The sequence below is a fragment of the Eleutherodactylus coqui genome, chromosome 2 (genome assembly GCF_035609145.1).
Source record: "Eleutherodactylus coqui strain aEleCoq1 chromosome 2, aEleCoq1.hap1, whole genome shotgun sequence".
Lineage (NCBI taxonomy): Eukaryota > Metazoa > Chordata > Amphibia > Anura > Eleutherodactylidae > Eleutherodactylus > Eleutherodactylus coqui.
The window spans coordinates 311,790,872-311,815,692 of NC_089838.1; the positions used below are offsets into that span (position 1 = coordinate 311,790,872).

The 24,821-nt window shown below is 47.3% G+C and overlaps 1 protein-coding gene across 1 annotated transcript; it reads right to left on the reverse strand.

Moving 5' to 3' along the window:
• Positions 1 to 617: 617 nt before the first annotated feature.
• On the reverse strand, positions 618 to 20,072 carry DNMT1 (DNA methyltransferase 1). The gene is made up of 34 exons (XM_066593563.1): positions 19,737 to 20,072; positions 17,395 to 17,437; positions 15,558 to 15,665; positions 14,328 to 14,529; positions 13,613 to 13,682; positions 13,208 to 13,289; positions 12,421 to 12,467; positions 12,276 to 12,318; positions 12,109 to 12,192; positions 11,730 to 11,839; positions 11,525 to 11,643; positions 10,915 to 11,007; positions 10,302 to 10,453; positions 10,039 to 10,226; positions 9,627 to 9,804; positions 9,436 to 9,533; positions 9,215 to 9,365; positions 8,644 to 8,759; positions 8,274 to 8,475; positions 8,047 to 8,180; positions 7,789 to 7,962; positions 6,262 to 6,486; positions 5,950 to 6,142; positions 4,984 to 5,074; positions 4,778 to 4,903; positions 4,411 to 4,693; positions 3,889 to 4,030; positions 2,994 to 3,160; positions 2,734 to 2,911; positions 2,158 to 2,353; positions 1,922 to 2,085; positions 1,590 to 1,706; positions 1,420 to 1,510; positions 618 to 926 (listed from the first exon to the last, which is right to left on the reverse strand). The coding sequence occupies exons 1-34, from the start codon at positions 19,784 to 19,786 to the stop codon at positions 892 to 894; spliced, it is 4,452 nt and encodes a 1,483-aa protein (XP_066449660.1). The 5' UTR covers positions 19,787 to 20,072; the 3' UTR covers positions 618 to 891.
• Between the last annotated feature and the right edge of the window lie 4,749 nt (positions 20,073 to 24,821).

The window sequence follows — 24,821 nt, forward strand, 5'->3', positions numbered from 1 at the left end:
GTGAAAGTTGTGTGCAACTACAGCGAGGAGCAGACCCAACAGACAGTTGTAAAAGTTAGGATGTAAAAAAAAAAAAAAAAAAAAATGTTCTGTTACTGACAGCAAGCAGAGTTCTTGTAAACTAAGGAACTGAAACCTGCAGGAATTTAAACTTCAGTAACCGCATTGCTCTGCTGATTACAGCCGGCAGCTGAGACGTCAATGTAAAGTGTTCTTGCACAACTTTCCAGTATCCTTTAATGGATTATCTCCAGAGTGTGTCCCTCCTGCTCTACTGTAGACCAGGGCAGATGTGGGGGCTCCTAATACAGAGGAGTGCCCTGCCTGCAGGACCGCTTACAGGCATCTTCAGGCAATGGTTTTAGCATTCCCTGTTCATCCTTGTCATTAGAGACCATTCCTGCTAGGTCTTCCTTACCCGCACCTACAGCCGTGTATACTAATATCTCTGGAGGAGACCATGCCTTCCCTACAGGAATATATTCGGTTACATTGGAAGAGGAGTTCTGCCCTGCCACTGCCAGTATCGAGTGCGGCTGTGAAGGATGCTGGGAGCTGTAGTTTAGCAAGACCATGATAGTAGGTGTGTGGCTCAAACACTCCGACAGCAGCAGGACTTCAGTACAAGTTTTTTTTTATTGGAAATATTACAACATATAAAACCTACTTATTAGGATTTCCACACATACAAAGTGGATAAAACGCAGGACAGTGAATAAAAGAGGTTTGTAATAAAAACATTTTTATCAAAAACACATCGGTTCAGCTAAAAAAAGCCAAATAAGGCCACAAAAGGTGCAGAACCGAGCGGATGTCTGCAGTGCACAGATGTAAAAAATAAAATAGAGGATGGAGCTAGAAGTGCGGTAGAGGTAGCATTCCGGATGAGGGTTAATCCATCTCCATCTTCTCCTGCTTTACAGATTCTGGAACCAAGAATGTGAAGGGTTAATGCATGTGTACATTATATATACAGTGCGATCATTAAATCGCTATAGGTTTAAGACTAACGCTGCATGAAGCCATTTTTTTTTCTGGTATTTTCAACTGCATCTGTGATAAAACCTCCAACCGGAAGTGCCAACACAGATGGTAGACCACCCTATGTGGTAACGTTTGTGAGCGGTGGGTGGAGGTCCTGTACTGACCATAAACAAGCTCTATGCATGCTGTTGTAGGCAACAGTCTGCAGCAGCAGATCAGCGATTGCATGGGACAAAGGTGCAGAGCGGCACATTAGGGTGGGAATTACCGCTTTGAATTTGGCCATTACTCCTAGATTTCAGCATCTTCAGAACTTTCATTTTGTGCCCAGCAAGCCTAGTTTGGCATCCTAGTCCAGTGCGCTCTGATCAAGGCCAGCATAGAAGACACTTGTCCAAGTTAAATTATATCGGGGCGCCTGAGATGTTAACATACCTGTTTCTTTCTCTTTCAGCTTCGCCACGATGCAGGCTTTGAGCTCCAGGCCGATTGCTTTGGACAGCGGTGGTGGTACGGCGTTACCCACCTGGAACCAGATGGAGATGGACGATTATTTATCTGCATGGGATGTAATTAAGAACAAGACGCTGCTTGCTGACACTTACCTGTCTGTGTTTGTCCAAGATATTGCCGAAGAGTCTGTAGGTGTCTGGGAAGCCTTGGGATCGGGCACACTCTCGTACACTTACCACACGGTGCTGCTCTGGGTGAAGGACACGGCCCTGAGGGAATTAAAGATCTCAAGTCAATAGGCTGCTAAGTGAATGAACTCAGGCACGACTTCCATACTAGAGTATTTGGACAGCGCAAGATGTGAGCAAGGAAGTGCAGACCAGCACCATGCAGGTCATCCAACAGCATATCCACAGATTAAACATGGAGGATCAGCCTGATTTCTAAAACTTGGCTCTTGTAGACCAACTCAGTCTTCACATACCTGCTTCCCCATGGGCTCGGGGTTAGTAACTGTAGTGCTGAAGAAGCCATCCCACTCCAACCGGCCATACAAGCCTGCCCAGTGATTGTGCCGGTTCCCGGTGTGCGGCAGGCACCAGGGAATGAGCGTGTTGAACTGGCGGTCCGCAGGATCACATTGTTTACCTAAAAAAGGAGATATGTCAGCTCATATGAGTCCGAGCCACTTCATGTGGCCTAAAGAAAACCTGTTAATACCTTCAGCGCAGGAACAGACGCCCCTTAGAGCTACAGTACTGCTGCGGCCATTCTTCTTGTCGCTGTGAGTGTATCGTAGCTTGCGGGTCATTGTGCCATCAGATAGGCGAACTTCGATGTTGGGTAGATCTCGCCAGTCTGAGCCAGGTGCAAGAGGTATGTGCCTCATTCTGCCAGCTACCAGGGCGCTCATATCCTGAAAATGCCAGATATTGTGATCAAGTATCTCCTAGCAGGGTCAGGTAGTGCAGTGCACACCCATGCAGAACTAGCGATCATTTCAAAGTTTGGCTAAGGCAAAGTACATAAGGCAACTCAATTCCTCCTCCTCCCCCCCGCAGAAAGTATACTTCACATCTGATTTTGGAAGGGTTCACATATAGCACAAGATACTCCACACAAAGCCATGTCAGGCAAGTTACTGTGAATTCCACCCTTTGCAATAGAGTGCACTCCAATTCTGCATGCAAGACATATGGATTTCCTTGTGGTATATATTGAAGCCATTGTGAATCCACCCTTAGAAGTGGAGCACATGGGGTGCTGGAAGCTCTAGATGGAGGAGGTTTTACTCACCTTGCATATATGATCTCTGAGAATTGGCTGATACTGTGAGCCTCGAATCTGCCTCTGGAACCATGACTGAGGCTCGCCGTTATAGGAGATTTCAAGGGCAGACGCTCCATTCCGAACCTCGGGCAGGTCAGACATTGTATCCCGCACGGTGATTGTTCTGAAGATGCTGGAGTTTGTCCTGTGCATCAAATGTAATAGATCAGGAAGGAGTGAAGGTGCAGCGCGGAAGAAAGCTGTACAATTATATGTATAATAGTCACCTTGTAATGTTGCTCACGTATTTCTTCTCATCCACCACAACACTCAACTGGCAGGCACGGGGTGCAAACACATGCAAGGGCTCGGGGAACATGGGCAACTTCTCTCCGGGGGCAGCAGCAAGGACGATGGCTCTTCTCCGAGTCTGTGCCACACCGTACTGACCAGCCTGTAGGGACGTGTGTAGAGTACAAGTCATGAGTTCCTAAACTTATACCTGCAAGGTTAGAGTTTGCCTGAGCTCAAGGGAGGAATTAGAAAGCCTCCTACAAATGTATCTCAAGAGCCCATTTTGTAGCAGTGCATATATGCGTTTGCTTTGCTGTAAGGTTGCATGAAGGTGCTCACATGTTTTAAGTGCTAGGTTGCATTTTCACAAGGCATTAGGCATTTTTCAGAAATTAGACAAGCATGATAATTTAGGTTTATGTGGGTCAAAAGAGCTGCTCTGGTAGCAAAAGATGTAAAAGCGTAGAACCAACCAGATACAAAAAGTCTTAAAAAGGGGTTTTTAAAACCCAAGATATTGATGCCCTATCCTCAACTGTCCAATGTGGCGATTGAAGAGGTCACCGCACTCAGGTGTCACCATCTCTTCTCAGACCTGTTACATCATTTGCTAGTCACATGGTTTAACAGCTCAATCCTATTCAAGTGAAGAGAACTGCTATACCAGGTACTGCCACTAGGTAATGCCTGGCATTTAGTGGAGTGACAGCAGCACTAATGCGCTGTCACTTCAATCACATGATCAGTGGGGATAAGTGGCCATGTTTCTCACCCAAGTACTGCAGCCATGTCAGACAGCTGATCTGGGATGACCCATCCTGAAATTAGGCCACCAATATCTTACACCTGGAACACCTAAATAAGATAAAATTGTGAAGTGGATTTTACCTGCAGCACTCCAAAGGTGCACTGGTATCCCATCCGGACAAGGCAGCGCAGAGTTAGTTTCAACACCATAGAACTCTTGAAGGACACAAAGTTCCTGACGTTTTCCAGCAGGAAGAACTTGGGCCGGTAATAGTCACAGTAACTGAAATGAAAACCATATAGGCTCAGATTAACACAAAATAGGAAGAGACTAGAAAAATCAGCCCCATGACCCAGTTTTGCTTCTGGCCTCATGTGTTGCGCACCTTTACCTGCTGCGCATGCATGTCTACGGCAGCCTTCATATCACACTGTCTCTTCTGCATTTGGTTTTAGCAGGAATTTATGCAAAAAGCTACACAAATGCATAGGCTTGTTTTATAGCTTACTGCTAATAGAGGGTGTGTAGTATGCTAGGGCATGCCCAACAGGCCAAGTGGCTACAGGGTACGACAGCACCATACACAGTAGTCCCTAAAGATGAATCACTCACTAACAGGTCACACAAGTCATGGCCATCTACACCCCATGCCATCTACTCACCTGAGATAAGAAACTACCAAGGAGTTCTTGAACTTTGAGTACGTTCTGGAGTTGAACCTGTTCATCCCACTGAAGCCTTGGCAGGGTGGGCCGCCGCACAACATTTCTACATCCCCCTTCTGAGGCAGCCGCTGGCCCAGAGAGTTGGTCTTCTCTCCTGCCATGACGAGCTTCAGCAGCACATTACAGTCCTCCGTAAATACGGTCGTCCCAGGATTGTTCAGCCGGAAGGCTTGTGCGGCCGGGTCCCACATCTCTATGGCCCATTTGGTCTCCGATATTCCTGGGATGACAAGTTAAGCATTGTCACAGCACTGACTTCAGATCGGTAAAGACCTATATGCTGCCGAGTGCCTCTGCCCTTTACCTGCTTGGTGGAAGCCTTCAGACAGGCCGCCACAGCCGGAGAACACATCCAGAGTGTGGAGTTTAGGGACGTGATCCTCTGGGCGCTTCTCATCTTCAGACTGTGCAGATGACATTTTTCCTTTTCCTGAAGAGAAGAGAAAAAATAAAGGTTTCACTGAAGGCAAGAGACTGCAGTATATAACACACGAGTCTATATGGCCTTACCTTTCCCTTTGCCCTTCCCCTTCCCTTTGTTCATAGAGCTACGGGCATGGTTAGGTGGATCTTCAAAGCTCTTGGCTTTTGCGTTATAAGCCTGTAATACAAGCAGAAGTTAGTTGTGTTAAAGTCGGTCCTTGTACAAGCCAGCATAGTAAGTGCTGTGGTTAGCCTCCTGCCCGCTATGGCTGGGATCTGGGTTGGAATACCACCAAGGACTATATTTGCATGAAGACTACTTGTATCAGGTTCTTTATAACTTCATAACTAAAATATAAAGTGGAGGTTAGCATGCTGCCTGCAGGAGGGGGTATAGCCAGGAACCCTTTCTGCTTAGTGTTGCCTCCTAGTGGTAGTAGCTATACCTATAGTCTGACGTGCTCCCCAATGATACGGATGAGAAAGGGGTATTCTAAGGTCTCACATTTGAAGACCCCACCCTCTGGGGGATTCCCACCAATCAGCTGTTCCTCCATCTCACCGCCAGTGCAGCGGGACTAGATGTCATAGTTGCTATGACTTCCATTGATTTAAGTGGGAGTGAAACAGTCCACTTCCAGACATCCAGCTCTGCTGCATTGATAGCAGGCCAGAAGTCAACGGCTAAGCAGTGATCCTGAGTTGCAGATCCACAGAGCAACTGAACCTACCCCAGGAGAAGGTAGTCAGTAGTAAAAGGCTGAAATAGCCTTTTAACTAGTTTCCTAGGACACTGGCCCTGGTGGATGGCCCCCTGCTACATACCAGGGCATTTACAAGGGTGATCGGAGTTACGGCATGTTTTGTTTCAGACAGCTGATACAGAGTTGCGAACCCTCTGCAACACATTGATGATTTTTCCTGATAGGACATCAATTTTCATCCCAAACAATAATCCTTCCCCACTTTTGTCCTTTGCATTTTTAAGTCCTAGGAGAGATATTTCTCATAGTATTTGCTTTAAGCCCAAACCGACCGAGACTACACACTTACCTCCAGGAAGTAGAACCTGTCAGACCCTCCGGCTGAGTACTCCTGAATGGACTCAGTCAGATCTTCACCGTATTCTACGGTACACCGGCCCTGAACGTCTTTAAAGTCCACCGACGCCTCTTCATCGCTCCAGTACACCAAGTTGATGTCAGCATGGTAACTCGCCTTCACGCCCTTGTGGGTGTTCTCAGGCCTGCAATACAAAGGCATTTAGATGGAGCCACTACAGGCTCACATTCAGAGAAGATAAGACTATTGTGAATGCAACGAGGCCGGTTTCTCATTAGCCTTATGCGTGCCGTACTGCGGTACCTGTAGAACTTGTACACCCGCAGTTTGATATCCGCTTCATTGGGTTTTCCGTTGCTCCTCTTGTTGCAGTAGATTTCCTTGATGCGGCCTAGTCTGTATGGATCTGGGGCATCTAGATTACTGCCCTTGATGTAGTCAGAAGACTTGCGGTAATACTCGGGGTAGAGATCTTCATCCACGTCATCTTTCTTGTGGGACCTCTTCCCAGGACTGCCCAGCTTGACACTACAGGCAATGAAATTGCATACTCTTAAAGGGGTATTCTCTTAAAGGGGTATTCTCTTAAAGGGGTATTCTCTATTAGAACAGTGAGGTTTCTGTAGGATATGCCCTAGACTGGAGAGGAGCAGCACCAAGTTATAACGTTATCCCCCTTCATGATCGGTGGTGGCCCAACTGCTAGAACACCCATCTAGAGTTCCCACAGACAGACAACCCTCCATCTACCTCTGTGGGAGCGTGTGATCACAGCTCCATTCATGCAGAGATCTTCAGGACCCCTGCCCTCAGGATTGATGGGGCTCCCAGCAATTGGACCCCTACCAATCAAACTTATCCTCTGGATAGATAGCTTTATAACTTCTGCACAACCCATTTGTGATGAAGCCCGTTTGCGCCTTAGTGACGGAACCAAATTTTAGAAATCTGATAAGTGTCACTTTAACATAAAAACCTCCTTAAAGGCTTTGCGTATCCCAGCGATTGCCAGTTTTCACCACATTGTACTTCATTTGGGCGGTAATAGACTGATTTACTATACACAAATTTTAAGCCAAAATTGGGAACATTTAGAAACTTTTCATATGTTATATTAACTTTATTCTTGACACACTGGGAAAAACTTTTGGTTAACCATTTAGGAGATGTACAAAGTTAACATTGAGGAACACTTTGTTTTCCTGCACCAAGCCTGCAAAGGCCCATAGGTGTCAGAATGATAGATATCCCCAGAGGTGACCCCATTTGAAGAGCTACACCCCTTAATGTATTCACTGAGAGGGGAGGCGGAAGCATTTTTGCCAGTTTTGTTTTTCCAGGAGCTAGTGCAATTTAGGGGAGAAAATAATTTCTTCCCCCTTCTTATAATGCACACGGAAATGAGGATTTACAACCCAAAATGGATACCCGTTTGTCCTGTGCTCAGACATACCCATCGTGACCCTAATCTGATGTCTGTATGCACAACGGGGCCAAACTGAGAGGAGCAGCCAGAGGCTTTTTAGAACAGACATTTTCCATGTCGCTGTCACGTCCTCAGCCCACATGGCTTTAATCCTTAGGGGATACATACTTTTACGTCCCTGAGCAAGGATGTAAAATAAAAATAAAAAAAAAAAAGGTCTGTCACTAAGGGGTGAAGGCCTTGGCTCCCAAAGGTGTATTGGAAGAGGGAACTAGTGTAAGTTAATGCCTGTCTGTATTATTGATCCATAAGGACTCCATGCAAAGCATCATCAATGGTGGATTATAACAGGGACGATGGGGTGTAGTCAATATGGCTCAGGTCTTTCTTGTTAAATCTCATACCTAAAGTTGTAAGCTTCAGGCAGCAGCAAGACCCCATCACCGATCTTGTATTGGACGTCGTTCTTTGTGGCCATGCCGTAGCAGACTCTTCCCTCAAAGTCTTCAGTCACGTCGGACACTCTGGGCATTTCCCTCTGTCTTATTTCTGCTAGCCTGGCACAGCTGGTACAGAACCTAGGAGATGCACAGAAGTTTTCCAACATTACAAGCTTGCTTCAGCAATGCCCTTCATGCAAGATACATTAAACCGTGACGTACTTGTGTTTATTGTCCTCTGCTGGTTGCATCTTTGGTGGAGTCTCAAATCTTGCGTACTCCGGATCATACCACAACTGGTAGAAGTAGGACTTTCCATCATCGTCCACTACAGCATTGTCCTGGTCCACACCACCCTGAGGTTTAGGCACAAGAACACAAGTAAGAACCGAGGGAGGATATGAGGCAAGGTTTCTCTTTTGTCACATGGTGATCTGCTGCTCGCTCACCTCCATAAACCAGTTTTCCGAGGGGGCTTTGTAGATTACTTTAACCTTCCCATGAATGTAGGACAACTGCATGTCTTCACATTCATCCACCAGGAACAGTTCCAGAGGATCAGACGTGGCTCCCAGGACAGTGTCGTTACCCAGGCAGAACCAGTGGGCATGGAACATGGGGCCATTGGCATCTTCCCACATGGATGTAATCCTAAAATGTAAATCAGTTGGACATACATGAACACAAGGTATGACATCACAAAACTGAATACACATGTATAGGATAGTTTATGATAGCTTGCAAAAATGCTGTTTAGTAGAGCACCAGCTAGTTCAACTATATCCAAAACCACCAATATATAAACAGCACCATACAAACCTTGCCAGATACAAAGGCTCTGTGGGATTATCAGGGCTCACAGATACGCAGTCACCAACTTCAAGGATTTCATCATCAATAGACACTTTAAGATAATATTCCTTCTTGCCTTCAACCTTAAAGATACAAGCATTACATTGAAGAGGTTGTCCTGTTGTAAACTGATTACCTACCTCTAAGGCTAGGCCATCAATAGTAGATTGGTGGGGGTCCACCATCTTGGATCTCTGATCAGCTTTGCTGGCCATTAAGTGGTATAATCTGCTGGCCAGCCCAAATAGTTTGTCGCCAGGGATCCCCACTAATCAGCTGTTCTCACCCAGCATGCCCCTTCAGAGAGCCAGTTTCTGCAGAAAGCAGTTTCCACTCTGGCCTTGATTGGTATGGGAACTTTGCCTGTAGTACCAAGCTGGGCCACTGAGTGGGAACAGCAGTTTTTCTGCAGCATGCTGGCCTAGAGAATAGCTGATCAGTGGGGATCCCCAATGACTGATCTAGATGTCCTTTCCTACATACAGGCAATCAATAGCATACAATGCCAGACAGGTACTGCACAAGTCTGACACGTTACCTTGACAGGCTCTCCACGCCAAGAAATACGATTCTTTTTCTCTTGTTTCTTCTTACGGCCCTGGAGGATCTTCTTAGGAGAAGGCATTTCAGGGATGTTGTCATCCAGCTCCTCATCTTCATCTGCCTCTTTAACTGCCAAGTTTGGACACCTAATAAAGAGTCAGTGTCAGGTTGTGTTGTAGAGTCTCAGATTTACGGGCCAAGTATAGCACTTTTTACCTCCTTTGCAGACAGGCCTGCTTATTGCGGCCACTTCCTCCAAACTTCAGCATGTCTTGGCAAGCTTTACATTTGCCACAGTCGGGCTGTTGGCATACCTGGGTATAGAAACATCCGAATTAGATGATTAAGGACTCATTTGCTAGGGAACTGGAGTCTTATGGCTTCTTTACACTAGGTTTTGCTCCTACCTCACAAACGCCACAACGCCTGCGCTTTGTGTTCTCCTTCTCATCATCGTTCTCAATCTGTTCAGAGAAGAACGTATCAAAGATTTGGTACACCAGTCTGGTGGTGGTGGCCTTAGTGGGTCCCTTATCCTTCACAATCTTTGTGGGATGTCTTATCGCTTGTCTCCTCGCAGCCCGCCTGCACAGAAAAAGATAAAACTTAGTCTGATAAGCTTTAAAAAGTCTCAGCTTTGTACTTGCGGGTGGGGAACCACACAGTGTGAAGCCACTAATGCCACAGATCGCTTGGGAACCGCTGTGCAAAGAACTGACTACAAAGTGGAATTAAAGCAGTCATGTTTGTTAGTTTGTAATGGCTGCCTCTACATGTCTGTTACCCTCCAATGTCACATTCACAAGACCCGTCACCCACCTCTTTCCCAGTGTGACGCCAGCGAGTTTGATCAGGTCCCTCATGCAAGGGGTAATAATGACCGGCTGCTCGTCGCTGTCCGCAGCATCATCGTAGCTCTCGACCTGCTCCACCACAAACTGCGCATGCCTCAGAAGAGAGTCTTCAGTGAAGCGGTTGAAGTTCAGCCCTGCAGGCGGGACGGTTGTCTGAAATGAGAGGAGACATTGACACCCTGTCCTGCTGGATGAAGAACATGCAAAAAAAGTTTTATTCTGCCTCACCTCAATCTTGTTCAGCAAGTCTTCATAAGCGACGTCCGGGTTGTTCTGGAGAAATTCTACCACTATTTTGCTCATATAGATCTTCTCTTGCATCAAGGCAAAGATGGAGCCGTACTCCTCACTGGGGTCCATAAGGAAGTAATCAGCAAATGCTGCAGAAGAGACGTTTATAGGTATTCAGTTTAAAAGGAGTTTGCCACAACCATGCCATTGATGACCTACTCTGTAGGTAGGTCATTAAAGGAAAGTTTGGCAGGAGTCCAACAACTGCCACCATCCGGGTTGCAGCTAACCTCTGCCGTTCAGAGAGTTGACGGCGAGTGTGCATGTGTGCCAAGGGGGACACATGTGCACTGTCAACTCTGAGGACGTTAGAGATTCGATGCAGCCAGGCTAATCAGTGGGTGACACGTTGACCACTAACCCTGGCGGCAGTGCTTTCCGCCTGGCATGGTCGGAGCAGGGGCAGAAGCTGGAAGTTTGCCAGGTTCTGCCCTGCGACCGCACAGCTGGCGGAGGGAAAGGAGCAGCAGCCTCCCGTGACTGGCCCCATATGGCACAGATGAGTAGGTTTTTTTTTCCCCAGACAGAACCCCTTTAAGTGAATACTTACCAGTTGTAAACCCAATCAAAGCTCTTTCTCCTCCATCAAAGCCAGTTATCCACCAAGCATTAATGGGTCCTAGCTTTTTTGCTCTTACTCCACCTATAAGCGAAAAGGAAGAAAATTAGATTTCACCAGAGTAGGGAAGAGGAGGGAGGGGGAAAAAAAAAAAAAAAAAAGCTACAGATATACTAACGTATAGGTCAGATCCATTTCTGATCTACAGCTCTAATTCCTGCAGCACTCACTAGAGGGAGCACACATCACATCTACATAGGGAACCCCCCAACAATCTTGAAAGTGGGGTCCCGATTGCTCCTGGATCAAGCGAGCTGCCACTTCAATTCCATGATGGTTCCAGAAATGATAAATGGCAGAGTGGCACAGATGCATGACCCCTACTCTACTCTTGCAGGGCCCCATGTTCTCTGGATTAGTGGTGGCTTCCAGCAGTGTAAGCCCAATTAGATCTTGGTATAATCACCTTTAAAAGGTAAAGTTACATTCAGCCCATTACCATTTCTAGCCTAAAGTCAGGTTACCAAGAGCACACCTTGTGCAGGTAGGCAGTCTGCCATGATACCCAAGGAAGATAAAGTGAGTTGTTGTGATCACTCACCATCCAGAGAGGGGTTGTCATCATAGATCGGCTTCACAACACCACTGAAGTACAGTTCAACATTCTTCTCAATCAAGCCGGAGTCAAATGGACAGAGATGTCCCTTCTTGTCATAGACACTAAAGGGGAGTTCAGAGGATTTAGACTGCCATCATCTATAGAAAGTATTAAACTGTAGGAACCTATGAAGCATCCGACTACAGACCTGAACCACGTCACTTTGTGCTGTGGAAGATCCTCGTAGCTCTCAAACCCATCTTCGTTGGAATCAAACAGCGACAGGCGCTCATCCGTTAACATTTCTGGTTCCTCCAGCTGTGGAAGACATTGTACCATTACAGAAAGCCAGAGGTTTTATTATGCTCCCTCTTAGTTTATCCCCTTCCCGCCACCTCTTTGGCATTTTCATTCTCTTCATCTGGTTGCACCCGGGTGTCTGACAGCTGGGACTGAGCTGTAGTATTAGCCAGATCCACTATAGTGTATGGTGCTGTGCCTGGTACACAAGCAGCCTTCCATGCACTACATACAGAAGCCTTCATTAAGACCAGAAGTAGTGCCAAGCCATATATCCTTGTACTTACTGCATCATCCGGGTCACCCTGGAAATACTTGAGATCAGGGTCATCTAGATACTGCCTGCAGTCAACGCACTTTGGAGGGGGCGTCTGGAAAGAGAAGAGGTTCTGCAATGAAGGCACAAATCCAGATCTTCGTATCACACCATGTTATATGTGAGATAAGGTCTTACCTTTGGGATCTGAACAGGCTTTGGGGTTTCCTGTTTGACAGGTCTAAGGAGGGGGAAAGAGGGGAGAGAAGAAAAAAAAAAAAAAAGTTATAACAAGTGCTACAAACCACACCAAGATAAGCCAGGACACATTAGCCATCCTTACTTTTCTTCCTCCTTTGCTTCTACTTTTATCTTCTTCTCTACTTGTTCCTAAAGAGAAAGAACAGACTCAACCCAAGATGTCTGCAGTGAAGAGTTGTAGGGAAGTATAACTAGAGTAAGCAGATTTGCTTTTATACTATGGCTGACACAAGGAAGCAATAGCTGTACAGTATAGGAGAGAGTCTGGAGCCACCGGGGATCTAAATGCTTAACTGTACCACCACATGCAGTAGATTTCAAGGTTGGAAAAAAAAAAATCTGCACCAGATTATGTGAATTTAACTCCTGGTATGAAGAGGTGGAAATTGCACTGAAAATACAGCACAAGACGCCAGGCTATGAGTTTACAGTCTGCACCACATTTCCTGCAGGGGGTTTTCTGTACCAGGTAGATAAGATTGGTTTTAAGTCTCCTCTGCAGCATGTCCATCCCATGCGGACATATGCATATAGCATCCTTAGGGTAAGGACCAATTGCAGTTTACTTGAACTATTTGGCTACACTCTGGTGCCGTTTTAAGCCCTGGCAAAGCATGGAGGTTAGTGGCTGCTAATGCACATGTAACCCCTCTTCTCCTTAGGGCATGTTTTATGCATAGCAAAGTTTAGTGCAAATTCACACTTTCTATTAAAGGGTGAAGTCTGCTGCAGATCCAAGTCAAAACCCACATCAAAGTTTTGCACTAGTGGGAGGTTTACCGCTGCAGAAGATCTGCAGCAGTTCCGCCACATATGAATGTACCCTTACAGAGGCAAGCTTTTCCAAATACTCCTAAATCCCTACTCACTTCTTCTGCTTGTTCTTCTTGGGCCACGTCATTTTCCAGTTTCACTTCCCCATTGACATCATGTGACTTGCGCTTGCCTGGACTGTGGAGAGAAGTACATGGTGATACAACGGAATGGCCACCAAGCATTACGATATAAATTGGGTTTGTAGGCCGAGGGTGCCTTGTCCTCTAATGAGACCTACAGCACAATCTAAAATGAGCGCATGAGCTGGTTGATCCCACAGATCTTCTCCATCTAGAATGGAGTGCAGAGTCCATCTTTGTGGCCAGGCTCCAGCACAACAGGGAGGATGGACACAGGACCGGTTTCCCAATGTGAATTAGCCCAAAGTACTAGGGTTAGGCTGGAGCCACTACAATGTCCCCCTTCCCTCTACAGCACAGATGTCCCCATATACCAACCATTTAGAGAACATGGACATGATGGTTGGTTGTTTGCTTCCGTTCTTCGGAGGTCGTCCACGGCCAGATTCTGCAGGTAAAGAAGGCAGACATGAACATATGTTACACTGGAGATACAGCCAGGTCTTTATATCATGTGCCAGTCATTACATGAAGGGCTGACCATTAACACTGCAGCTACTGATGCTTCTGGAAGCCCAACTAGCCAGTTGGCCCAACGTTCCCCATATTGCAAGAAATGAGCTATATGGCTTCTAGTCAAGTGAATGGGTGATGCAAGCTGCCTTGTTAGTACGTCACGAGTTTGATCCTCACACGGGGCACAGATCTATCCCTTCTGTGGCTACAGGGTGTTCTTTGTGTCTAGAGAAAAGCCAGATTCTACACAACGTAGAAGGGGGTTCTTTACTGTAAGAGCAAGAGACTATGGAACTCCTCATGTGGTCAGGATGAGTTAAAAAGGGACCATGGGATTAATAGGCTGAACTAGATGGACATATGGTATATGTTACTATATAAGGGCCCGTCTCACCAGCTTGCGCTACATCCGTTCCACATATGGACTACCAAACTATGTCCTGGCCTGACTGTGGGTCTCCAATCCCAAACTCCCATGAACAGGCTCTACTACATGACCAAGCCCTTAGCATGAATTACAAAGCAGCTCTTAGTGTGTGTGTGTGGAAGGGGGTCCAACTGCCAGTCAGCAAGTTACTTTTGTTCTCTCCATTGGTCTTGCTCTTCCTCCCCCGACGACCTTTAGTCCCCGGTGTAGTCGTTTCCTCCATCTCAACGTCCTCCTCATCACTGCCACAAGTGCCATTGGGAGAGCAGCCATTCGTATCGCCATTCACAGCGCCATTTTCGATGCCCAGTTCTTTCACAAGCAGGGCCTTCACCTTTTTTAGATATTTCTCCTGGATGGGGAAATGGGGAGGGGGTTAACTTAACAGTTCATAAATATTTCTATGCTTGTATAGGAGAAAAGTGTAGGTTAAGACAAGTCATTTGACTTACACCCAATAATACCGTTACACGATGTGGCCAGAGAAAGCCATAGGAGGCGCCATCTACAGACTGTCTCACTGCAACAGGAAGTTATGATAGGTTGCTCATTTCCCTGCAGTGGCCACTACTGGGAAAGTGTGGCACTACAAGCAGCCATTTGAATACAGTATCCTTTCGGTGATATGCTGAACAGTTGAGCTTTAGTGGGTCTGTTCAGCGCTGTCATAAGATGGAGCCGTTCTGCGATTCCCCTTTCCTCCACCCCATAACGGAGCAGAAAACCGGAACGCAGATACGAAAGCAGCCTTACTTGTAAGTGTAGCCGATTAGTGCTTGAATGAGCAATGACAGTTTCATGAGCCCGTTTATGCAGGCAGATACATTGTTGGCTCGCTCACACGAGAATCGTTCAGTTGTCACTTATCCAGCGAATGTGACGGACAACCGAATAAGCGAACGAGCCAACAATTGTTTTATGCCTGCAGAAGATGAATGGTCTACACACAAGCCAACGAGAGGAATATCATTTATACGATTTTTTGGATAATCGTTCTGTCTAAAAGCACCTCCGCTGAAACATGCAGGGGTTCATTACACCCTGAGGGCATGTTCTGTAAAGACCTGTAGACCCGACAGCAGCCTGTAGCGTCTACCGTGGGGTCTGCTTACAGCATCAGGGCTGCCGGCAAGGTTTTGTTTAAGTCTGTAAAAACTAGGATGAACCCATTCCTGCGGCGCCTCGTCTGTCATCGGGCTGCGGCTTTTTACAGTTTATACGCCATCTAGCTGCAGGGAGCAAATAGATGAAAGCAGATCTGACACCGCCGACTCTGGCAAGTTCTAGCTGATGCACACTGGCACAGACTCCACCTCTATACAAGACAGCCATAGGCAGACCAAGGGGCCAACAAGACCTGTACACAACGCGACTACGTACCTCAGACAGCTCCTCCTTGTTCATCCTCGTCTCCAGGTCAGTCAGCTTGTCCTTCACCTCCGCCTCCAGGTACTCCAGCACCAGACTCAGCTTCTGCTCCACACACTCCTACATGGGGGGCCAGAAGTTACTAGAGAAGACTTGGGGCCAAAAACTTATATACAGAACCTAGACCTGAGAGAAGTAAAGGGTTGCTCCGCAGAGATGCCATGTGTGCCACTTTCTGTAAGCTGGTGGGCATAGCTCAAGGCCCATTTACACTGGATGAAAGTACTGAACGGCTGCTGCTTACAGTGAATGGAGAGTGAGCAGTGACATGTCCTCCAGACGCTCAGCCCCCTGCGTAACACAAGGACGAGAGTACATGCGGAGACGAGTGTGCATAGTTTGCCCGACATGCCTCCAGTGTAAATGGGCCTTTACATCTGCATAAGGCCATTACCTGCCAGTGTAGCACTTAGTGTTCTGTGGCATTAAGGGGTACAAAATCCATACTTGCAGCATATTCAGAGCCAATTAACACCATCGATGGAAAAATCATTTATGTGAAGGCATGCTTATTGTGGGGCAAGTTGTAGCTTATTGGTAACTTTTGGGGTACATGTGACTGACTTTTATTCAATTTGTGGAGATGGACTGACAAGATGAAGCCCAAGTCTGCCGCTGTATATAGATCTGACTATTCCTCATGTGGGATAAATAGGATTTTAGCAAGTTACATTTTTTGGTGTTCTGACTAGTGATCATCTGATCTCATGTACTGCAATATCCAATAAGACCCCCGCGATGCCATGGTAATTACCACTCTGCAATCATTATGGAGGCAGTTCAGAGAACAAAGGTAGTGTGCCGCTGTCCAGACTGGCCGCAACATCTAAGTGGTTAGACAGCCAAGGTCAGACCGCCACCCCCATGTAAGGAGTAGGCTTGGCCCTCCAGCCTGCTTCATACATCAGATTTTGTAAAGATGGTTCAAGGGTCATCCAGGGACTGTAAAGACTCACCCGAGGCAGTGAAGTCAGAACGGCCGCTTCCGGTGAGAAGTCATGAGATTCTGCAGCCCTTTGGTGTTGGTATCCCTGAGGGACTGGCCGTTCGCTCACTATAAGGCCATCTTCACATGGGCCGTCTCATGTGTGCAAGTCCGAGCAATGCAATTTTTGCGGAATGAACAATGTTTTTTGCACCTCTAGTTATATTTTATGCGTGGCAAACAGACGCACTGACTGAAGTGGCCAATTAGTCTTAACGAGTTCTTTTGGTAGCGTAATTTAGCGTTCCACGCATCTCTGCACATCGTGCGCACATTTCCCTCGACTTCTATAGGGACATTTGGTGCACAAATATGTAGAGTAGAGCAGGTTCTAATTTATTTTACGGGACTGAAGTGAGCGCGCAAAATACAGAACTGAACTCAATGGGTTCTATAATCTGTGTATTGCATGCGCAAATACGCCCGTGTGAAACCGCCCTACCCAAGCCAGCTCTGTCCCATCACCGCTGACACGGATCTAGGCTTAGTTATAATAAGTGGACAGCCAGTCCCTCAGCGATGACGTCATCGACGGGCCACAATACCACGCAAACGCAGCCAGAAGTGGCCTTTGTGACTCCACGGCTCCTGGTGAGGTTATAGTCCCTCGATAACCCCAGCAAGTTCCTAATGTTATCCCATTCTAGGAGGGGTGAGGGGCTTCCTGACATCCACAACACCCCAAGTGTACTTCCAGCTTTGAAAGTGTCTCCCCTCGCCCCCGAGGCGCACTGTGCATGGCAGTAGGGGCACAAGCCGTAGCGCGAACCAGGACTGGAAGCAAGCTCCGTGTGACATCCGTACCTTCTCAGAAAGCCCGTCCTGCTCTTCATCCAGAGCCTTCAACCTGGAGCGGAGAGAGAAACATTAGTTCTGATACATTGTAGACGACGCCTCACAAGATGGCGGCACACCAGCAAGTACTAGCGTTGGATTAGTACCAGCTCACACGGGCATAGCGCCATGCGTGCAACATGCGACGCCAATAACCTATTCATTTATCTGGGCCACCCGTGTGTGTTTATGTTCATGCACACATGGCTTGCCCCATCTTTGTGCGTATTAGCCTGCTCACTAAAGCTAGTGTACGGGGATTGGCGGCACGCGCGTGCGGCCTGTAGGTAAACACCTTCATGTTAGCCAACCGGGCTCACATGACCGCAAGTGTAAACCGCCGTACGGCTTCTGCGGCGTGTGAGCCTGGCTCCGTTAACCCCTTCAGGACTAATTGATTCAATTCTACGAGATAAACAAACATGACCCTTGGTTCACAAAGGGTTAAAGCAACCCTCCGGCCCAGGACAAAAGATGGCCGCCCCACTCCTGACTACCTCATGTACACTATCTGGTAATCTAAGGGCTCATTTGCACAAACCACGGTGTGGATCTTGCAGCGTTTTACTGGCCTGTGAGCCAGCTATGGCGAATGCAGCGCATCTCACACGAGCGCGGTGGGTCTTTATTTTATTTAATTCCCCGCTCCGTCTCACGGCGCGAGCTTGCGTATATAATGTTGTCCATAGGAGAGTCTAGGGCTCTCGCTGCGCAATACATGGTGGAAGTGCACGCCGCCATCTTCACACGCAACTTACATATGCCAATATTAACGGGTCAATGAAAACCCATATACTTTCACCGCGGGTCACATGGGTGTGCGCAAGATTAAAGCCAAAACAAGCTCGCCGGAGTTCTCGAATTTGAATGCTAAGCATTAAGGGCGAACAAGCGACGGGCGGCCGTTCATGCGCCGATTGTTCCTTCCATGCAAGCGTGAGTCATCGGCTCCACACCAGCAGACGCCCGAAGCTTCAGCGCCCACACGTGCAGATTCTCAACCGCAGCAAGTTCACGCCAGAAGCGCACAGATCGCCCCTCCACAGATCCGCGTCGCAATCCACACCGAGCGCTGAATAGGACACCAGTTTGGCGTCCCGCGTATTCCACACGCCGTATACATCAAGTTTGCATTTCCATCCGTACTTGCTGCAGATTAAGTTCCCGCAGCTGTCATTGGCGCATAATACGCACAGTTGGATATTTCGCATTTTCAGTGGATCCTCACAGCCGCTCAATGGCGGCGCTTTCAAGAGACATCTGTTCTATTTGTGAGCGTTTGGTGCGTTCGTGTGCGAGGGAGGCCTTACCGCACAAAACACGCAAACGCTCACACAACGCTGGTGAGAGCGGCCTCGCTGCGCCATACATCTTCACCGACAAGACATCCTCTCAGGCCTGGCGGGCGAGGAGGCTGCAGACCGACATCGCAGAGACAATGGCGCTGTGAGGCATCCTGTACGAGATCGGCGCGCTTCACTCCCTCCTAAGGTAGGTTCTACAGTCTCCGTGACACTACAAGTCCCAGCAAGACCAGGTGCTGCTCGTCTCAGGAGATAAGGTGGTTTCCAGTCACAAACAGCAAGCGCTGCGGACATAACCCCAGGCGCAACAGCTGGGACTTGTAGTACTCCAATCCATTCTCAAGGGCTCAGTCACACGGCTCTATACACGCATGTCAGACGCTTCATTCTCAGCTGCGCTTCCCCCCTGCTATGAAGACAAATAAATGGCGCCGCAGGTCTTATTTCAGCACGTGCGCCAATCCCTGACAGCCCATTGGTTAACGGGGAGACGCAGGAAACCCTTCTAGATCCGTACTAGAAACGCAGGAGAGCCGCAGGCATTTTTTTATTTTTGGCGCACGTTTTTGTGCCATCGAGAAACTCACATAGAGTACGCAATACATACGGCAGATTCTGGCTACACTGCCTATACTCAGTCATGTGAAGGGGTCCTTGTAGTAACGTGTGGGCATGCTGGGACTTGTAGTCCACCACAGCAGCGATACAATTGTGTTGTCACTACAGGCAGGTGTATCCCTGGCAGCGTGCATGCTGGGACTTGTAGTACCCAATTACATCCATCACCACCTACACTGCAGGACTTGCTTCATTACAAGCTGCGGAGGAACTACAACTCCCAGCATGCCCTCATATAAAGGAGCAGTAGTCTCCCCATGGCCAGCACTCCTACCTATATAAGCCCTACAGCTGGATTGTTATCTGCTGGGACTTGCAGTACCCCTAGTCCCTCCATCAAACACCCAGTGACGTCATACACTCCGACACGTGACGTCACGCGCCACTTACCGCTTCCTGACGTCAGCAGGCAGGGCGGGAGAAGAGGCCTGGGCCGGCATAGTCCGGGGGGCACACGGAGAAGACCCCGAAGGGGAATTAGGTAGATAAAACCAAAAAAAAGAGTAGCAGGTAAAATAAGAGCGGGAACAGCCGCCTTTACCGCCAACAGAGATGAGATGGACACGGCGGATGGTTGGCGAGCGCTGCGAGTCACCGGCAACCTAGGAATTAGCGGACCGAATACCGGAGAAACCCGGAACACAGAGAACACCCAGCAGCACGAGAGCTTTCCAGCTTTTCAAATGGCCCCGGGATCACGTGACCCCGCCCCCTTTGCACTCTCCCGCGCTTTGTGTTTACGCGCGAAACCCGGCCGTGACGTCAGGTTTAAAGGTCAATGTGGCGGGAAGAGGACGCATGCGCAGTAGGGGAGCGGACGGCTGGGCCTCTGTGGCTGACGTCACGAGCGGGTTACCATAGTGATGAAGTCCTGAGCAGCGCGGGGCGGGAAGCCGTGAAGTAGAGACTGCGGCTGCGCACACGGCGGCTGGCTTGTTTTATTGGAAGAGGCTTTTGTTATTAGGCGTTTATGTGGTTTTTAAGACCTTTTTTATTCAGTTTTTCCTATAAAAAAATTATTGCGAAAACGCTTGAAAAAAAACCTGCCCAAAACACCAGACCTAAAACATTTTGCAATTCGCACAAACCCACCCAAAAAACGCCATTAATTCCATCCTTGGGCCGCTTTCGGACGGACATGAAAATTTCGCACAACTATGAATCCTATTCTTTTGTATGCGGTCGTACACATGAGCAATTTAAAAAAAATTCCCACATGGCCGTGTAGAAAAAAAATCGCAGCATGCCCTATCTTTGGGCGCTCGCAACGCATTGCATCGCCCAGTGTTTTTAACGAGTGCGATGCGAGGTCTCCCATTAAAAACAACTGGAAATACCCCGCGATCCTCCGCCGCGGCTAACGGCATCCGCAGGAGTATCACGCGTTGGCGAACGTGATGTCGGGCCGAGTTTCACGGCTCGATATGGCACCCGCCCGTGTGATACCAGCCTTAAGGACAGATTCACATGAGCGTATGTGTATTTGCGTAAACATGAGCGCAGCATTTTTGTGGAACGTACTTTGTGCGTCCCCTGATGACTTCTATGGGACTTTTGGTGCGCAAATGTGCAGAACACACAGGACGCTACTTATTGTTTTGCAACTGAAATACTTGCGCATGTGAGCGCTGCTACTGAAGTCATTGCGTTCTATTCTCCGTATATTGCGCGCACGAATATGTCCGTGTGAGGCCGGCCTAAAGGCAGTCTGTCGCCTGAGCCTGGCCTATTCACCCTATCGTCCTGTACCCGCTGTCTGGGAGCCGGGCGTTACCGCTATCTTCTTCCGCAGTGTCTCCTATAAGAAGATATCGGACAAGACCGTTCTTCCACGCCGTATGCTAATGAGCCCCGCACCGTCCAAATCCGTGTTCCCGCCTCAGCGGTCCAACTTTCTTCCTGCCTTTTATGTTAAAAACCGCCCCTTTTCTTGCTGAGTGACGCCTCCAGGTCTCGCATGTCCATATAAGGCGGGTGCTGGCTATTTCTTACAGCCGCCAGCCGCCCACAACAGCTCCGATAAGCAGTGCGCTCATCGCAGCTGTTAACCCTTTAAATGCCGCTGTCAATTCTGACAGCATTTAAATGCCCCCGATTGATGTTCAGGGGTCCCACACTGCCGTTTGCTTTGCCATGGCAGCAGGGGCCTTCTGAAAGATTGCCTGTCAGATCGCGGTATAAGGTAATGCTATGGCATAACATCATAGTGCAGGAGCGATCAAACTACCACGAGTTCTCGTCCCCTATAGGGATTTTTTTTTAAATGTTACATTTTGTTTAAAAAAATTAAAGCTAAAAAAAAAGCTAAGAAAAGTAAAAACAATTTAATTTATAATATCTACATAATGAACCCCCAAAACCTGTTTGGTATCGCTGCGTCCATAAAAGTCCGATCTATCAAAGTAATGCGTTATTATGAACGACGTTAGAAAAAAACTGACAGAATTGCGCTGTTTGGCCACCCCATTTTCAAGAAAAAATTTTAATAAAAAGTGATATGTACTCCAAAATTCTACCAACAGAAAACAACAGCAAAAAAACGAGCCCTCGCACATCTACGGTAGGTCGACGGAAAAATAAAAAAAGGTACGGCTGTCAGAACATTAAAATATCTTTGGAAAATATAAAAGTAGTACGGCAAAAAACAAAAAACTACATAGATTTGGTATGGAAGTAATCATACCGACCTGTAGAATAAAGTTGTCATGTCATTTTTGTTGCAGTGTATACACCGTAAAAACAAGTCCAACCCCCACAAGATGGCGGAATTTCATTTTTTCCATTTAACTCCACTTAGATTTTTAAAAAGTTTTTCAGTACAGTGAAAAATTCAACTCATCCCACAAAAAACAACAAGCCCCCAGACAGCGACAAGGATGGATAAATAAGAAAGTTATGATTTTTTTAAAAGGGGGGGTAAATTTGGGGTAAATTGTAATAAATCTGGTGGGCCATGAGTAGCCACAAACAAAGTGTCTGCGTCTGGCTTAACCCCTTTAATGTCTGGCCTGGAAAATCTCCGGGGCTTGCTGCACTGGCCATGCAGTTTAACCATGGAAGATTTCCGTGGACAGGTCTAGTGCTGAAAAGCTGGCCAGGACACACAGTTATTGTGCCTCTGCACACGTTTGCCATTTCAGATTTCCTCAGGAAAATCTCCGGGGCTTGCTGCGCTGACATGGTCATAATAAACCTGACACTGAAGGGGTTAAACCTTCAAAAAGTCATAAACTTGGCACTTATGTCAAAATTGTGACTTTTTCAGCCAGAATTCTGGCGCAAGAAGGTTAACAGTCAGTTCACACTCGCTGTTTCCAGCCCATAGAAATGTATTGAAACGGAAGACTTTTAGTTTCAGTGCGTTTCTCAATCTTTCGTTCGCATTCCATTTTTTACACTGGAACAAAAGCGCAGATTGCTGCGTCCCTGTTTCCAGTTCCAAAAATGGATTAAAAATGGCCTCTTCTTTTACATTGCAGTCAATGGGAGACTAAAAAAAACGGAAAGCAATCGTTTTTCATTCATTTTGTACAGTTCCATTCTTTTTGGAAACAGGATCTGCTGCAAAACCGCTAGTGTGAATTCAGCCTGTCACGTTCCTCCCCGTTTGTAAACCCGTCTTAAGGCCCCTTTACACGGAACAATTATTTTGTGAATAATCGTTAGATTGAGCGGTTTGCATGATAATTGCTAGGTGTAAATGCGTGTGCGCCAAGGCGGCATCTTATCCGCTGCATTGTTCAACCTGTGTGCAGAGGCGATCTTGTGGCAATGCAATCTAGACGAATCCATCATTGGAGCCAAGATTGGTGGAAGAAACCTCAACAATCTCAGATACGCAGATGATACAACCTTGCTGGCAGAAAGTCCGGAAGATCTTGAACAACTGACACTAAAAGTTGAAATTGTGACCTATACTTGAATGTCAAGAACACTAAGATCATGACGACAGCCAGAAACGGTACAGAAAAATCACAATCAACAATAAAGAAATCGAAGCAGTTCAAGACTTCATCTTCTTCGGATCTAAAATTGACCACAATGGAGAACCGGGACCTGACATAAAGCAATAAGTCGCACTAGTCACAGCGACATGTTAAGTACGGATAAGATCAGGAAAATCAAAGACATGCCTAAGCATTGCAACAAAATGCCGGATAGCCAACACAATCAGCTTCCCAATCACAACTTGTGGCTGTGAAAGTTGGACACTGAAGAAACCTGCCAGGTCTGGCAGACGTGGGCATCATCCTGCCTCCTGAAGCTGCTTCACTTTGTTCCAGCATCCGCAGGGTTACTGTGTCTGGCTTCTCCACCCAGCTGGAGGTGATTTACAATCATCCTCCTATTTAAACCCCTTGGACCTTTCCCAGGGTGCTCTGGTGTTGTCATTTCCTGTATGACTGCATGCATGCAAGCTGCTGGTGCAGCCTTTTAGTTTGTATTTGTTACAGTAATCTACCCTAGATACGCTAGCCTGGGTTGCCCTGGATCTTACCCGCAAACCTTGTCCCTGCCTATTTGCCTCCACTCCTGGCTAACCCCAGGCGGGCAACTGAGCGGCAGTCCCTACGCTATCTAGGGACCGAGAAGGAGCGCTGGCGTACCTAGATGAAATGGGTAGAGTACCGACAGGACAGGCAGATGAAAAAAAACAACACGAAACAATACTGATAGTACTGAGCTGGATCATATTTTCCTCCAGCAGGCTTCGGGGTATTATGTAGCTTCCAAATTGTATAGTGTGCACACATCATCGACCAGATCAGACACAAGCTATCAGTCTCATATCCAAAATGGCTCTCTGGGCAGAAACACCCAGACAGCCGCTTTTATTGTAAAGCATAACACCTGCCCTTTAATGGGCGTGCAACAGATTACATCAGTAACATATAGGATTCTTATTTGTCGGATCATATAGAATCTCCTGCCTCTCTGCCCACCCTTCCTCAAGTCTTGATGTAGCTTGGACTTTGTCCTAGCTGAAGGAATTTCTGTGTGCGTGACAAGCCATTGTTTAAACAGTGTCTGTGTGGGGGGTGGGAGAGGGCTAGGAAAACACTCAGTATGTAATACTATGACCTTTAACTCTTTCCTTATGCAGCAGAGTTCCACATTAGGCTGAAGTCATTACAATAGCATAATACATTTGGTTTATACAAATCAATAGACATTTTACACTGACTAATCATCATGTCTATCACAGTACCGAGGCAGATGGAACAAGCTGGCAGATGGTAACAAAATAGCAGACAAGCTGACAGAGGCAGGAGACCTAAAGATGCAGACTAGCTAGCACACTGAGGGAAACCAATAACTGGCAGTGATTGCAGTCACTGCCAGACTTTTAAACAGAAGCCTCCGCCCAGAGGCGGAGAGAGGGAGACAGCCAACTCCCCATAGCAAATCAAAAGAGAGCTCGTGCACGGCAGCTGCATTCCCAGGTGCGCGCGCGCACGGCACCACCAGGACTAC

Excerpts from the sequence above, each read along its gene's own strand:
- DNMT1 (XM_066593563.1), bottom strand. The coding sequence starts at position 19,786 with ATGCCGGCCCAGGCCTCTTCTCCCGCCCTGCCTGCTGACGTCAGGAAG. Across the intron at positions 17,438-19,736 it reads CCTGCTGACGTCAGGAAGCG|GTTGAAGGCTCTGGATGAAG; the intron begins GTAAGTGGCGCG and ends TCTCCGCTCCAG. Across the intron at positions 4,694-4,777 it reads TGAAGGCTTCCACCAAGCAG|GAATATCGGAGACCAAATGG; the intron begins GTAAAGGGCAGA and ends TTGTCATCCCAG.